This window comes from Chrysochloris asiatica, unplaced genomic scaffold, assembly GCF_000296735.1.
Source record: "Chrysochloris asiatica unplaced genomic scaffold, ChrAsi1.0 scaffold00037, whole genome shotgun sequence".
Lineage (NCBI taxonomy): Eukaryota > Metazoa > Chordata > Mammalia > Afrosoricida > Chrysochloridae > Chrysochloris > Chrysochloris asiatica.
The window spans coordinates 2,714,495-2,730,085 of NW_006408555.1; the positions used below are offsets into that span (position 1 = coordinate 2,714,495).

The 15,591-nt window shown below is 49.6% G+C and overlaps 1 protein-coding gene across 1 annotated transcript; it reads right to left on the reverse strand.

Moving 5' to 3' along the window:
* Window positions 1–11,804: 11,804 nt before the first annotated feature.
* FOXL1 (forkhead box L1) lies at window positions 11,805–12,815 on the reverse strand. The gene has a single exon (XM_006860118.1). It carries the CDS (start codon window positions 12,813–12,815, stop codon window positions 11,805–11,807), a length of 1,011 nt encoding a protein of 336 aa, XP_006860180.1.
* Between the last annotated feature and the right edge of the window lie 2,776 nt (window positions 12,816–15,591).

Here is a 15,591-nt window from a genome sequence, read left to right on the forward strand (position 1 = left end):
TCTACTCTAACACACGTGGGGACAAGTCTACGGAGCATGGCTCTACTCTAACACACATGGGGACAAGTCTACGGAGCATGGCTCTACTCTAACACATGTGGGGACATGTCTACATAGCACGGTTCTACTCTAACACATGTGGGGACATGTCTACATAGCATGGTTCCACTCTAACACACACAGGGGTGCCACAAGCCTATGGAGCATGACTCTACTCTAACACATGTGGAGGCACCACAAGTCTATGAAGCATGACTCTACAGTACCACACATGGAGGCTCCATGAGCCTATGAAGCACAACTCTACTCTAACATGTATGGGAGAACCACGAGTCCGAATTGGTAACTGTTTTCCTAGTTTAGGTGTGTCACAGGCCTGCTTTCCACCTGTAACGATGACAATGTATTCTGATTTAAAAGGTCAAATGGTACAAGACATGCTCCTCATCATGGAAAACATACAAACCACCCTAGTCCTTGTTTATTGTTGTGAAGTGCTGTCGAGTCGGTTCCGACCCATAGTGACTCTGTATAGGGTTTCCGAGGAGCAGTTGGTGAGCTTGAACTGCCAACCTTGCAGTTCAACAGCTTTGCAGTGTGGCGCATTAACCCACAGCGCCACCCCAGGACTCTTTGATATACAACCCTAAATGCATCTGCCTCCTTTACTCTGGCTGAAGGTGAGCTTGAACATCTATGAAACTTGAGTCTGTGAAGCCTGGAAGCTGCCATGGGAGTCTGACTCTCTTGGTCCAAGATGGCCCTCTCTCCAGCTCCCACTCCAGATTCATCATTCATTCACTGGAATCCTACATGAAAACTGGATGTAGGTTCAGGCATGGCACAGTAGAGAAGTGGGTGACACTGAGGGAAACCAGGAGGCTGACTGGAACTGTCAGAGGAGGACATTCCATGTGTGTGTGTGTGTGTGGGGGGGGTGTCCTTTCCCAGCCAGGTATCCCAGTAGGAAATCAGGAAGTGCCAGAGGCGCCACACCTGCCATTCCAGGATGAATTCTGAACCCAGGACAAGCTGAGTGCCTTTGGACAACTTCCTAACCTCCCTGAGTATGTGTGTGCGTGAGCGAGAGAGAGAGAGAGAGAGAAGTGGAGATAATGGTAACACCTGCCTCATGAGAGAGTTGTTCAAATTAAACTCTAAATGTGAAACTATGAGGCTGAGTCAAAAATTATCCACACTCTGGTTATATTAAAATGCCTCTTCACATCAGCGGCTGATGACAACATTGAGCATGCACGTGAAATGATTCTGTTGAAAGGACAAACGACAAGAGATTATGGGGCAAATCATTTGCAAATCAGCCGTGGCTCTGCCTATACAATAATCCATGACAGACGTGGGTTTCAAAAAGTCTGTGAGATGAGCACCGAAACAACTCACATAAGACTATAAACAGAAGCATTTGAACATCTGCAATCAAATTTTGGACCAATACTCGAAGGAAGGTGAAAGTTTCTTTAAAAAAAATCATTACTGGTGACGAGACATGGATTCATCACTACGAGCCTGAGAACAAACAGCACAGTATGGATTGGAAACATCCTCAATTGCCGACCACGAAAAAGTTCAAAAGTCAACCATCAGCTGGAAAATTGATTCTTACAGTTTTCTGGGATTCTCGAGGGTCAATATTGGAACACTCTCAGGAAAAAGGGTCAACAATCAAGAGTGCTCTTTATAGTGAGATGCCCACTGAAGAGCTAAAGCCTAAAGTTCAGATTAAATGCAGAAGACTGCTATCCGAGGCCGTTGTGATCTTGCTGGACAATACACATCCACACACCTCCGCCCACACAGTTGACACTCTACAAAATCTTCATTTTGAGGTGTTAAAACATTCTTCCTATAGTCCTGATCTTGCTCCATTGGACTGTCATCTCTTTGGTCCCGTGAAAGCCCTTTGAGGATGAAGATTCACCTCTGATGAAGAAGTGAAGACAGTGGTGCATTAGTGGCTCACAGCTCAGCCTAAACCTTTTTTTAATAAAGGAATATGAAAGCTTGTTGACGGATGGACAGACTGTATTGAAAAGCAAAGAGATAATGTCAAAAAAAAAAATGTATTTGTCTTTTCTAAAATTTGACTAAAATAAATTCTACGGCCAGAATGCAGATAATTTTTTACCCACCCTCTGGTGTGGTATGTGTGTGTATAGTCCTGTTGTAACACTGTAGGATAAGCACTGGACCTAAAGGTCAGTTTGAACTGCAATGTCGGTGGTTCAAACCCACCAGCCACTCCTCAGAAAACCTATACAGGGTCGCTATGAGTCGGAATTGACTCGATAGCACTTAACAACAACAATGAAACCATAGAGAATCTTTCACCATACTGCACATTTCTTTGACCTTTCTGAGAATCTGTAATTATTTTAAGTGAAAAATGTAATTAGTAAACAAACCTCTTTTCTCTCTCATCTCTCCTTTGCTAGGCTGTTACAAATAAAGTACAGCATTAGAGTTCTCTGTTCCCAGCATGCTCTTTAGTGTATTGCACAGAAAATGTCAACACACTCTTTGGTGGTGATGGTGATGATGGTGATGATGATGGTGATGGTGGTGATAATATGATGGTGTTTCCTTTGTGTATGCTCCTAAATTCCCCACATCGTCTGCACATACACGGCTAACCTTCACTGGGATGTTTTCATGGAGGGCAAGTGTTCTCAGAGAAAAGGAGAAGGGACCCCTCAGACCATGAAGAGAAACTGAGGGTCTGTGTTGACCAAGTGCAAGTTGTACACAAATTTGGCAAGATTAAAAGAAAGAAAAAGAGATGTGCAAATTTCCCTACACTACCCTTAGTCCCTAGCAATCCACCTGGTGGTTTTGGACCCTCATTTGGGTGGTCTTGACTCTGGTTGTACAGTAGAAACTGCTGCTGTTGTTGTGAAGTGCCTTTGAGTCAGTTCCAACATATAATGACCCTGCATAGGGTTTCAGAGAAGTGGCTGTTGGGTTTGAACCCCTGATTTTGTGGTTATCAGTCCAGTGCTTATCCTACAGTGCCACACCAGAAGCTCCTGGGGAGCTTATAAAATACCAATATTGGGGCAACCAAGAGCCAATTCAATCAGAGTCTCTGGGGCCAAAATACAAGCACTGGTCGAGTTTCAAAGCTTACCAGGTAACTCTCCTACAAAGAGGGGCCTGGAACCACAGCCTCCCTGATTGTTCCATCACCTGTGGGTGTCTGAATGAACACCCTGGAGAAACAGCAGGGATGAGAAAGGACACAGACCAGAAAACCATTTCTCCCTCTTACCAGTACTGCTTGGGTGGGGGGTTTAAGTCGGAAGCTGTTCTTGTCGTTGGATGCCTTCCAGTCGATTTCTGACTCTTTACGGGCAGATCTCCAAGTCTTTCTCCCTCCGAACCTCTGACGGGTTTGAACCACTAAACTTTGAGGGTAACAGCCCAGCGCTTAACCATAGCTCCAGCACCAGCTCCTCCTCAGTAGACCAGTGAAGGTGGGGAGGAAGGAGCAGTGAGCGCCCCCTGCAGTTCCGGCCTTACATGTATTATTCATCGCCCACCCTGTATCAGGCACGCACGAGCTCTGGTAATGCTGGTCTCCAGTCCAAAAATGTGGGAAAGTTTATTTATTTCTCCAAAACATTCCTGATTCGTAATGTGTTTTCTAAAAATGTCCTAGCTGACCAAGCCCCTGCTATATTTAGCCCCAGCATTGAAAAGAAATGTTCTTTACACTTTTATAAGGCCGGCTCAGAGATGCAGAAGTTTAGGGAAAACTGATCCTTGGGACCTGGTCCCACTCCCCCCAAGAGAGGGAAGGAGTCAGTCTTGGGTCTACAGCAATGGTCTTAGTGCAGGGATGAAGAGTTTTCCTCATTCCCAAGGCCTTTGGGTTCACAATGGCCAGACAGCCAGCCCCAGGGAGGTCACCTCTCTGCTTCTTGTCCTGCTTGAGCAAAGCAAGGCAGTGCCCAGGGAGTTTTGCTCTCCGGTCTGTGAAAGCCTTCTTGCCAACGGTTTCCTCGGCCGCCTCGGCCTGTGATGGCTTGGTTTGCTTTTGGTTTCGTGTTCAGATGGTTGGATCACATTAGGAAGTGCAACATGGCAGTGAGGACATGAAAATGGGCCTCGGGCTACCCAGGAAGGGGGCCCAGAGGAGTGAGGGGAGGAGCTGTTTCCTTGTCCTGAGCAGAATTGCTGGCTGGTGTTTTGCTTACAGAACTAAGACGCCACCAATGGACTCCAGAGCACGCACGTTTTGTCTAGACGCTGTGTCTGTAGATGGAGGTCAGACTTGCGGTTTCCTGCGTGCTTTCTGGGTGCCGGATACTTTACACACATGAACTAACCGGTCTCTCACAACACCCGCTTTACAGACACGAGATGTGGCAGACCTGTTCCCTGCGTTTCCTCCAACAACAGCTTGAAGAGCACTGTTAATCTTATCCCCTGTTTTCACGTGTGAGAAAAGCGAAGGCATAGAAGAGTTGGGTCACAGGTCCAAGATCACACAGTAAGGAAATAAAGGCAGAGTTATTAATTATTAGTGGCTGTATGGCAGGCCCCAGTGCCTTCACCAGAATAAGACAGCTAGTCCAAGCTGACCATGAAGTCACAGAAGGATAAACCAAACCAAACCTACAGGCATGTGCGGCGCAATGAAATTACTTACTGTCTTTTCTAGGCATCATCTTAGTAAGCTTGCACCAAATGATTTTTTTCCCTGATATATCTGGGCAAGGACATGTGGGGGAAGATGCTGATGGATGATAGGATTCCGGTGTGAGTGATTGTTAAACCAGCTCATTGGGACTGGTCAATTTTGCCACTCTGCAGGGTATAAAACAAGGAGCTCTGGTAGTGTAGTGGTTACAAATCAGGCTGCTAACCTCAGGGTCAGCAGTTCAAAACTACCAGCTGTTCCACAGGAGAAAGATGAGGCTTTCGGCTCCCGTAAAGATTTACAGCCTCGGAAACCTACCAACAACAATACGGGTATAAAATGAGCCATCTCAGTAGCAGGAGAGCAGAATGTCACTACCACCTAAGAAGAAGAGTCAGGAGAGGAACGTGTCCTTTGAAACGTGAGACCCCTGCGCAATGAGCTTCCTTGATCCAGGGACAGAAAGTCATGACGGCAGAGATGCCGCAGAGCTGAGAGCTGAGAGGCAGAGCACAGGACGGAGCACTGGGCTTCCCAGCCCACGAGCAAGTCAGTCTGAGCGACGTTAGCCAGGAGGCTGACCTGCAAAGTGGAGTGTCCAGCAACTAAACTGCGGACCTAAATCTGCTGACCCACACAACTAGGGCCGAGAACCTTGGGATTGAGGCTTACAGGGGAGCAGAGGGCCCTTTGGGCGTTAATCCGCAACTCTAAAAGAAGAGCTTTGTAATGTTACTGGAGTCAGTCAGAGGCCTGCCTGTGGACACAGCTGAGGAGAGGCCATGCTGACTGGAGCCCCTGAACATTTCTGGAACTGATTTTATAACTTATTAACTTCCTTAATAACCCCATAACTGTAAATATGGTGACTGAGTTCTATGTGGCCATTGGAATGACTTGTCAGGCCCAGCTGAGCAGACAGTGCCATGGGAGGGGTGGTTGGTACCATTTTTCACACCATGGAGTTAATTCAGACTCAGAGCGACCCTCTAAGGAATCTCAGTAGTGTAGTGGGTTACGAGCTTTACTGCTAACTGCAAGGTCAGTAGCTGAAATCTACCAGCTGCTCTGTGGGAGAGAGATGAAGCTTTCTGTTCCCACAAAGATTTACTGCCTCAGAGACCCTATACTGGGTTGCTATGTGTCAGGACCGACTCAGTGGCACACAACCACCATAGTGATCCTCTAGAACAGCGTAGAACCGTCCAGAAGGGTCTCCAAAGCTGTAAATCTTCATGGAAGTACACTGCCTCAGCTTTCTATCTTGGAGTCACTGACTGGGTTTGAACTGCTGACCTTTCATTTAGCAGCCAAGCACTAAACCATTGAGTCACCAGGGTGCCTCACTGCTGAAGGTAATGAGTCAAACAGGAGCCCTAGTGACACAACAGTCAAGCACCCAGCTGCTAATCAAAAGGTTGATGGTTCAAAACCACCCAGTGGCTCTGAGGAAGAGAGATGTGGCCGTCTGCATCCAGAGACATCACATCTTAGAAAACCCTCGCAGGCCATTCTCCTGTGTCACATGGGGTTGCTATGAGTCAAAACTCGACTGGAAGGTACCCGGCAATAACAGTAACAAGGAATCAAGAAGACGATAATGAAGGGGATTTTCCGCTCTGGAAGACGTGTGCAGAGTCATGTGGAAAGTTTCAAGTGGGAAGATAAGAGATAGTGACCAGCTACCTAGGAAAGATGTGTGGGGCCAGCACTCAGGGGTGATGTGATATTTACAATACATTGTGTTGCACATTATGAGGCCAATGAGTCGGCTTTAAAATTAGGCTTGTATAGTAGCCAGATGCTGTTTCTTTTCCTTTCCAAGAGAGCTGATTTGAAAGTTGCCCAGGGCCCAGACAGCAGCCTTCTGCTATACTTCCTGTGCATTTGAGCCAAGGGTGCCCTCTCTCACGTGTGGTCCACACATCCAGATGGAGCTATAGTATCAGCCACGGTTAGGGCTCAGACTAGAGAGGACTAGCTTTGTTTTAGATGCTCCATGGGCTGATACAAACCCACCGACAGCCACTCTTGCCTCCTCAGATACTCAGTGAGTCCCGCAAAGGCTCCAAGATGTGAAGGCAGAGACTGTGGCCAGAGTCTGACCTCTGGGAGCTAACCAAGTTCCATCCCTGCCCTCGTGCTACATGACCACCAGCATCTTCCAGGGAAGAAGCTTGAAGCAGTTCACCCAGACACATGGAAAATGGACCAACTGTGAAAAGATTAGGGTCAGAGCCACCTTCTCTGAGAAACCTGGGGAAGGGGCAAATCCCGTCATCCAGAATGCCGGCATTGTCTGAGATGCCCTAGTCTTGGCTCCTGTGTGTCAATGTTGTGGACACGACAGCTGCAACCAACTGACCAGAGAAAGGACAGCCGGCCCTGAGTGTATTGGTGTGCTTGGTCAGCCCCGTTCCCCCCTGTTGTGTTCTCAGTCCTTCTCCCATGGACTGTATGACTGGGCTCCTTGCAAGCTGGACTTCTGGTGGGGTTCTCCAATCAGCATATAGACATGAGGGAGGGAGGTGGAAGAGGAAAGGGACCAGAGCATTTCTCCTCCACCTCCCTGCTCCAACGCTGTGATCCCTTGGCAGCTGTGATCACACATACACAACTCCTCATGGTCGGTAGGCCCCAGCTTACTGGTGCCCGGGTGGTCCAGCTTCCCAAGGAGGTCCCTTAATCTAGCCAAACCAAAACCAAAGCCACACTTATTACCATGGAACTCACAACAACCCTGTAGGAGAAAGTAGAACTGCCCCATACCTTTCTCTTACAGAGCAGCTGGTAGGTTTGAACTGCAGACCTTTTGGCTAACAGCCAAGAGCTTTTACCACTGTGCCACCAGGGGTCCCTTGAGCCTGACTACTTCTCCATCTCTGTGGGTTTGAACCATCTCAGTAGGGTTTATTTCTGGCCAGAAATCTCGGCTGGTGCTCATGCCGGATGTTCAAGGAAGCCAGGACCAAGACTTTGCCCTCTCCTTGCTACTACCCGGGTACACAGACACCCTTGGTTGACCCGTTGGCTGTGTATCCCCCAGGACTTAACAGCAGGAACCCTGAGCCCCTCTCTGAGTCTCCAAGGGGGGAAGAGCTGAATTTTCACCCAATCCCATTTGTACACCATGATGTAGTCCCTGGGCTTGAATCCACACCTGGCCTTTGAGCCGTATGCTTGATCTGACCAGCGCTATTCACGAATGGGGCCATTAGTCCTGCCTGGGCCCCATCCCTGTCTTCGACCTCTCTCCAGTTCGGTGCACACAGACACAGAGTTGGCCTGACCCTACACTAGAAAAGCGCTCTGGAGAAGGACAAAGAGTGTTGAGAATTGATTATTTGGCTCTTTGGGCAAATTTTTTAAAGCTGATTTAAATGTGAAAGGAATCATTTTATTTCACTTTTCTGAAAGTTCATATTGTTTTCAATGACTTGTTACTGTTAAGTGCTATTGAATCGGTTCTAACTCATAGCTACCCTGTATAGGGTTTCCAAGGAGCAGTTGTTGAGTTTGAACCGCCGACCTTGTAGTTCAAGCCAACCTTGCAATCTAGGGTTTATCCTACAGTGCCACACCAGGAATCCTTGGGTTTTAAATAAGAACCTGGGTTGCACGATGTACTTGGCTTCAGGAGAGCAAATGGCCAGCCACCTGGAGTTGGGGTGTGCACAAAGTCAGGGCTCCCACTTGGAGGTACAATGGGGAGCTGAAAGCATCACCTACGTGAACAAGGTTAGTATTAACCTGCTGCTGTCTGTGTAGACAACGCTGGCCTTGGGTTGAGATTGTCACATCGTAGGTGGCTGATATGTTGACATCACACGCGGAAACCATTTCATATTGGCCCACTTCCCTGGAAAGAGCTAAGGATGCCCTGTTCCAGCTCTCAAAAAATCCCATGGGGCATTTGAAACTGAGGAGGTCAGATTGGGTTCATTAGCTTCTATAAGATCCAGCTGAGAGCCAACCCAAGTAAAGCCAAACTATCCTTCCACACTTCTCTGTCTTTACAAAAGCTGTGGAGCTCAGCTGCTTGATATCAGTATACCTTCCGAGATCTTTTTAAGATTCTTTGTTCTTTTCACTGTAATAACACCAGTAATAAAATTACTTACCCCGATCTATATGGGTAACAAAAATCTTTAAAAAAATATTCATCCATGGGCTAATTTGAAATAGCTCATCAGTTGGTCTCAGCCCATCTGTCTGCCCATGTGCAACATAGATGAATTTCTGAATGCTCATGTATACGAAACATGGATACACTGACCATTCACATACGTGCACACACACATACATACACTCAAATACACATATCATCACACATATATCTGCTAGATTCCCTGTTACCATCTTTGTGTTCATACCTGGGGACGTATGTGGTGCTATCAGGGCTTGAAGCAGAAAGAATTTTCAGAAGACAGAATTTCTTCCCTATGTTTCCATGAGAGAACAGAGCTATCGCAGAAAAGCAGAATCACATGGTTGTTTCTGATTTACTCTAAATGCAGTGGCGGTCCTGTTTTAATTAAGAGTGGGAATCCTTTTTTATTTCATCGATCTGTAATTTTGAGCTAACAATTAAATTCAGAATGATTGAAAAGCTCTTTGGGTTACTAATACTCAAAGTCTCTTATTTTCTTGGGTAATAAGTTAGGAACCTCATGCGCAAGGTGCTAGTTTCACAGAAGAGCCGCTCCACTGTCCATCTCTCTCAGCCCCATCCCCTAAGCCAGAGGAAAGTCAGATCAAGTAACAGCATTTGTCCTGAAACATAAACACACTTACTTACCCAAGCAGCTCCCCACTCCTGCACTGTGTCTGTGCCCTAAGAAAAAGCCTAGATTGCACTCTTTACAATGATAACTCTAAAGTACTATCCTTTGCAAATGGCAACATGGACTCATCTAGATAACAATCGTCAAAACTTAGGGTAACATACAAGACAGCAAAACAAACATGGAAAGGAAAAGGGGTAATTCAAACAGCAGAATTCATTACTCATTTTTCTTTCTGCCCTTGAGGTTGCATCCCCCCCAACCTCCCCACTCCCCACCCCACCCCCCAGTGGCTGGTCCCTTCTTCTCCAGCCCCCGGGACTCAGCCTCCTCAGAAGCCTGGGCCTCTGAGACGCAGACATGCTTCCAGAGGATAATTTCAGGGTCCTCGTTCCTATGACACTATTTGTTTATTTCCCCCAGTGACTGACTTGAGTGAAGCAGCCAGGGAGAGGTTAATGAAAACACAACTTTATTCACAGAGGTGGAGAGTTTGGCATAACAAAATATCCAATGACAGCCCTTCCACCCTGTTTTCAGTTCACCTCAGGGAGCCAGGATCTCCCATAAAAACCCACCACCTCAACATCCCTAAAACCAAGGACCCTCTGAAGTTTCCCAGGTAGAATCTGGTCGTGGAAATGTTACTGGGTCTGTAGCAAATTGTCTAATGATGAGTTTCCACAAAGCCAACTCTGTGTCTACCAAGCATTCCATTACCGCACTTGCCTGAAATGCCCTCTCCTCTCCAACATATGAACCAACCCAAATCAAACGGGTTGTCCGTGAAATTGATCTGACTTATGGCACCCTGTGTGTGAGACAGTAGAACTGCTCCAGGGGGATTTCAAGGCTGTGGGCATTTTGGAAACAGATCTCCAGACGGGACCTCTTGATGTAAAGCTTGTACTGATTTTTAGACATGTCTTGGAAACGATTCTGAAAGCTATTTAGAAGACCCCTCTCAGCCTCATCCCACGGTGTCATGACTTTCTGTACCTTGCACAAGCCAGATAAGATAAAACTTACTCAGAAGTGTAGGAAATCCAATCTCAGAGCCTCCCACAAGAGCCCCAGATACAGACACCATATGAGGTTGAGTGCCTTTCTAAACAGTTTCAGGCTGAACTGGGCTGTGTAGACCATCATTGTCTTTACCAAGATCCCTGTTAAAATTTCTAGATTTTCAGCCACCTCGTTAAGTTGTTTGTCTAACTGTAGGCACCAGGTCTGAGAGATGGGGGCTTGGAGAGAAGTGGTGGGCTGGAGATGGGGTAAGCTGAGGGTGTCTGGAAGCACCCTCCCACCAAGCCTCTGTTCTTTGGGATCCACGGAGGCTGCTCAGGCCAACCTCAGCAGGTACTAACCCATCTCTCTCTCCCATTTGCTTTCTGTTTGTTGGTTTGTTTTACTGAATTTGTTGGATTAAAAGTAGTCCTTAGCTGCATCGTTCTGGGAAATAAAACAAAAAACAAACTTAGGTCTTGAAACAACACAGAAATTAAAAATTTACCTTTGTCAAAGGCGCCTTTTCTCCCCATCTCTACCTTCCTTCCAGAGTTTCTTGAAATATTTTGACCCCCCTTATAAACAAAAGCACAAAGATAGGATGGCTGCTACTTGTGGTTAAAAACATTGCAGAACATGTATGGATTAATGAAATATGTAAGGCCGCCAAACACTGTATTATCATCTATAGTGCACTTAAACAGAAGTCGTTAACCGAGGCTTCTAAGGGTGACTCCTATACTCAGAGTGCCTAAGTTAAGCAAAGACTAAATAAAGAGCGCGGTTTTTGCTGTCTAGAAAGAAAGAGAAAAATGCTCAGTTTGAAATGCAAGCAGGAAGGATGTTGGTAGTGTTTTGATGTCCACTTGGACATTGGTCAGGCTGGAGATCCAGGGGGGGAAACCTGAAACACAGAGATCATCCCTTGTGTGCCCCACAATTAATCTCTGAGGACAAACCCTGCTTGGAACACCCACCACTCAGATCCACTCAAAGCCTGGGCCACACACCAGAATGAGCTGGCACCAAAGGTCAGGCCGAAGTTCCAAGGTAGAAATGACGTCCTTCTGTCGTGGCCTTGGGCTGCCTGGGTGCTCTGATGCCCGGGAGGGTCCGCGGGACAGGCTGTGTCTTTAACCTCCTCCAAGGTCCTTACTGGCCGTTGGGCAGAGGGGAAGTATCTTCTACGCAGGAGCAGCCTGGTCCGTCCCCCCTCCCCCCACCCCCCCACAACGCAAAGATTGGAGACAGTCCTCATAATCCCCACGTCTGTAAAAGAACATGACTCCTTCTCGCACGGGTGGCCGAGACGCAGGCGTGGGCGGAGGGAGATGACCGAGTCATTGCTGGCTTTACTGGAAGTGAAACACGGCGTCCGAGAGCGGCAAGGGGAAGTAGGAAAGGAACGGGATTCCCAGCTGATAAAAGCCGCCCTGCACGTGGGGGTCGAGCATCAGCGAGGCATTGAATGGTGAGCGGGGGCCGGAGTTGCTGGCTAGCAGCGAGGCCCCAGCCCCGCCACCCGGACCCGGCTTGGCACCTCCTGGGAGCTCGACCCGCGCGGTGGGCTCCGGGCTCGGCCTCCCAGCCAGGATGCTGTCTATACTGAAGCTCTTGACCTTGTCGGCGCCTTTCGGAGAACTGCTGGAGGCGGGGCACGGAGGGCAGCTGGGGCTCTCCTCTGTGCGCCCTGCCTGGCCGCCCACTAAGACCAAAGGACCCGGGACAACGTGGCGCGGGTCCTCGTCAGGGGACCTGACCACAGACCAGGGGAGGGTCGCTGATGGAGAGGGCCCACGGGGGACCGGCGAGGGGCGTGCGCGCACTCCCTCCTCGGTTTCAGGGCCAGGTGGCACTCCCTCGCTCACCGCCTCGGGCTGCATCTCCACGCGGGCCCGCTTGACCTCCAGCGCCCCGGGACCCGGTTTGGGCTTCCTCTTGCGGCGCCGGTAGTTACCATTCTCGAACATGTCCAGGCAGCGGGGGTCCAGCGTCCAGTAGCTCCCCTTGCCTGGGCGCCCTTTCTCGCGCGGCACCTTGACGAAGCAGTCGTTGAGAGAGAGGTTGTGGCGGATGCTGTTCTGCCAGCCCTGCCGGTTGTCGTGGTAGAAGGGGAAGCGGTCCATGATGAACTGATAGATGCCACTGAGCGTGACCCGCTGCTCAGGCGCGTCCTGAATTGCCATGGCAATGAGCGCAATATAGCTGTAGGGTGGCTTCTGGGGGGGCTCAGCCCGGCCGGAGGCGGCCAGCGCAGTGGCGGGGGTGAAGGTCAGCGGCAGCCCGGGCTGCTCCGGACCGTACAGGTAGAGCAGCGGTGAGGTGGCCAGGCCCGGCAGCCGCGGGCAGAAGAGGTGGCTCATGGCGCGCAGAGCCGGCACTGCGCTCCCGGGGGGCTCAGGATCCGAAGTCCGCACCACCAGAGCCTTCCCTGGGAGCCCGCTGCGCCGCTGCTTCTGCCTTCGCCGCGCTTCCCGGCTGCGCCTCCGCTGCGCTCTGGCCCTCCTTCATGGCCTTAGAAATGTTAAATAATTGTTGTAAGTTTGCTATTATATATTGACTTAGCGCTGGAAAATAAATTGTCTATGATAAACAGTCGTTGTGTTCTCAGCCCACCCACATTAATTAAAATTTCATTGCTGAAAAACTGCAAGCTTCTCCCTCCACGTGTCTTTTTGATACCAGCCAATCGGTTTCGGGGTTATTCCTTCATTTGTTTATAGAATTAGTCTGTTGATAAGTCCGCCCACCCAAGTTGAATCAAGCTGTGTTTATTTGGAAAAATTTCCGGGCACCCAATATATAAACGCACTGATCTGATGTTTGAAATATCACGTCCACCCCTTGAAGCTGTAAGCACACATAGTCAGAAGGCAGGATGTGGACCGTGGTGGCAGGCCAGGGCGCACAGAGGTGGAGGTGGGGAGCAGGGCTTTTTTTTCAGGCTGGCCAAGGGAGCCCAGAATAGATGGTCTCCCACAAAAGGACTTTTCTTCCCATGCACTAAACAAATGTGGAGATGGCATCATGTAGGTAAAATGTCTTCTTGATGCCTGGAAGTTTTTAGAGATCTTGGGAAGAGATGTGGGGAGAAAGAGGGTGAGTCCATCCAAGCAGTTGGGGTGTATGCTGAGAGGGGGACAGAACCCTCCTGGAAAGATACCCATCAGGCCCTGAGTGGGGAAGTGTTTTCTAGGGACCTGGCATCCCCCAAAGGGACATGGAAGAGGCTTCAGGGTTTCTAGGCATCTGAGGTGCCCCATTTCTCCAGAACAGGGCACAGGGGACGAGGGACCTGGTAAGGGGGAAGGTTTACAAATGAACTGGTTTGGAGAGTTGAGGGGTGGGGTGGGGATTAAGGTCATTCTGGTCTGGTTGAGGTTGCAAGCGAGGAACACCATAAAAGGGGAATTTGGCAGCTGAGGCAGGAGAGCTGGTATTTGTGAATGCGGGTCTGTAGCTTTATATTCTGTGCTTTCCTGTTTATAACAAGGAGGGGGGTTATAACAACTTTACAAGTGCACGCAGCTGGCCCGTGATTACATTTAGCATTTGGGAAGCCTACTTGCGTCTCCCCCTAACCACCCACTCACCCACCCAGGGGGGTGTAAGCAAACCACCTCCCTCTCATTTTGCATTTTAGCAAAGTCAGGGTTTGAAGGGGTGGGGGGGAATCCTGAGGGTGCTTACTTGAGAGGTCTCTTCCCCAAACTCTACCTTGTGTAGTGTGTGGTGTGGTGTGTTTGTGTGTGTGTGTGTGTGTGTGTGTGTGTGTGTGTGTAGAGAATATAGATCTAGGATGAACGTTTTTAAGACAAAACAAAACAAAACCAAGAATGGAGGGTAACTGAATTCAGGTCTCATTGAGTAAATCCAGAGGCAAGCCACAGAGGAGGGGTAGCTGAGGGCCACATGGAGTGGAAGAGGCATCCAATGTGCATTGATGGGGGTCTCTGCCCTTGTCTTGGAAAGGTGGCACCAGGCTGGGGCCTGGCGGTGAGTTTCAGTTCACCTCCTGGACACTGAGATTCAGGGAAAGCCCCAACTTCACAGCCAGGAGGTCAGCAAGTGCCCCCATGTGTCTGGGGGTTTCTGGATACCTGGTGGTGGAGCAAACACACTGCAGGGAACCAGTAAACTGAAATACTAAAAAGGAAGTCCCAATCAGGGTGGAAAAACCGGTTTGGGTGCAGGCACAGCCAGAGGCAGAGCTGGGTCAGGCCTTGGGACATCCCTAGGCCTCCCTCCATAGCACTGTGCTGTACCTTAGGCCAAGCCACGCTAGGTTTGGTCCTGGCGGGAACCCTAGCTAGAAAGGGGGTGGAGTGAGGGCATTGTCCTCTCTCTGAAGAGTTCTAACCTTTCTCTGAGCGCCCCCTTTCAACCCTGGGGTAAAGAGAACCACAGAGACCATACCTCTGTCACTCGCATGACGCTATATTCTCTCCCCACACACACCCACCTCCACCGCCACCCAACCTCTGCAGATCTGAGCGTCCCAGAGCAAGCTCAAACGTGGCTCTAGGTCGGCCCACTCACCCAACCCAAGCCAAGAGACAATACACCCACCCCACCTCCTCAACCCACAACTCCTCCTGGACCCTTCCTGGGCACCCTTAGCCCCGCACGCACAGCTCTGGCCTTTCCTGAAACGCGCGCCAGCCTGGCGACTCTCCTCAATTCTAAAGCAAATCCAAGCTTGATTTCCTGCGATAATAAACACCCGCCCGATTTTGGCAGGGGATGGGGCTCGGGCGGGGACACGCGCGGCTGGAGGAGGGTGGGCGGGGCGCGGACAGTAAAGAAAGAAAATATCCGCGTTCTGGTGGTGGTTTGGAGAAGCATGCCCAGCCAGCCCGTTTGCAGACGTCCCAGCAGGAGAAGTCCCGTGGCTCGCCCCAGCCCCGCTCAGGCTCCGGCCCGGGCGCGTCTCCCTGCTCCCTGAGGAAAAGTCTGAAACTTGAGCCTCAGAAGGGGCTGCGATCGGATGAAGCTGCACAGGGGCAGATTTTCCGGGGAGTGCATGATGCGCGCGGATGCGCCCTCGTGCGGAAACTCCACTGGGAGAAGACGCCCAGAGGCCGAGTAGAGACCATTGAGGCTTGGGAGACAGCCTGGCAGCAGGGCTGTCCCAAAGAT

What these genes read in the sequence shown, in the direction of transcription:
- FOXL1 (XM_006860118.1), bottom strand. Translation starts at nt 12,815, where the DNA reads ATGAGCCACCTCTTCTGCCCGCGGCTGCCGGGCCTGGCCACCTCACCG.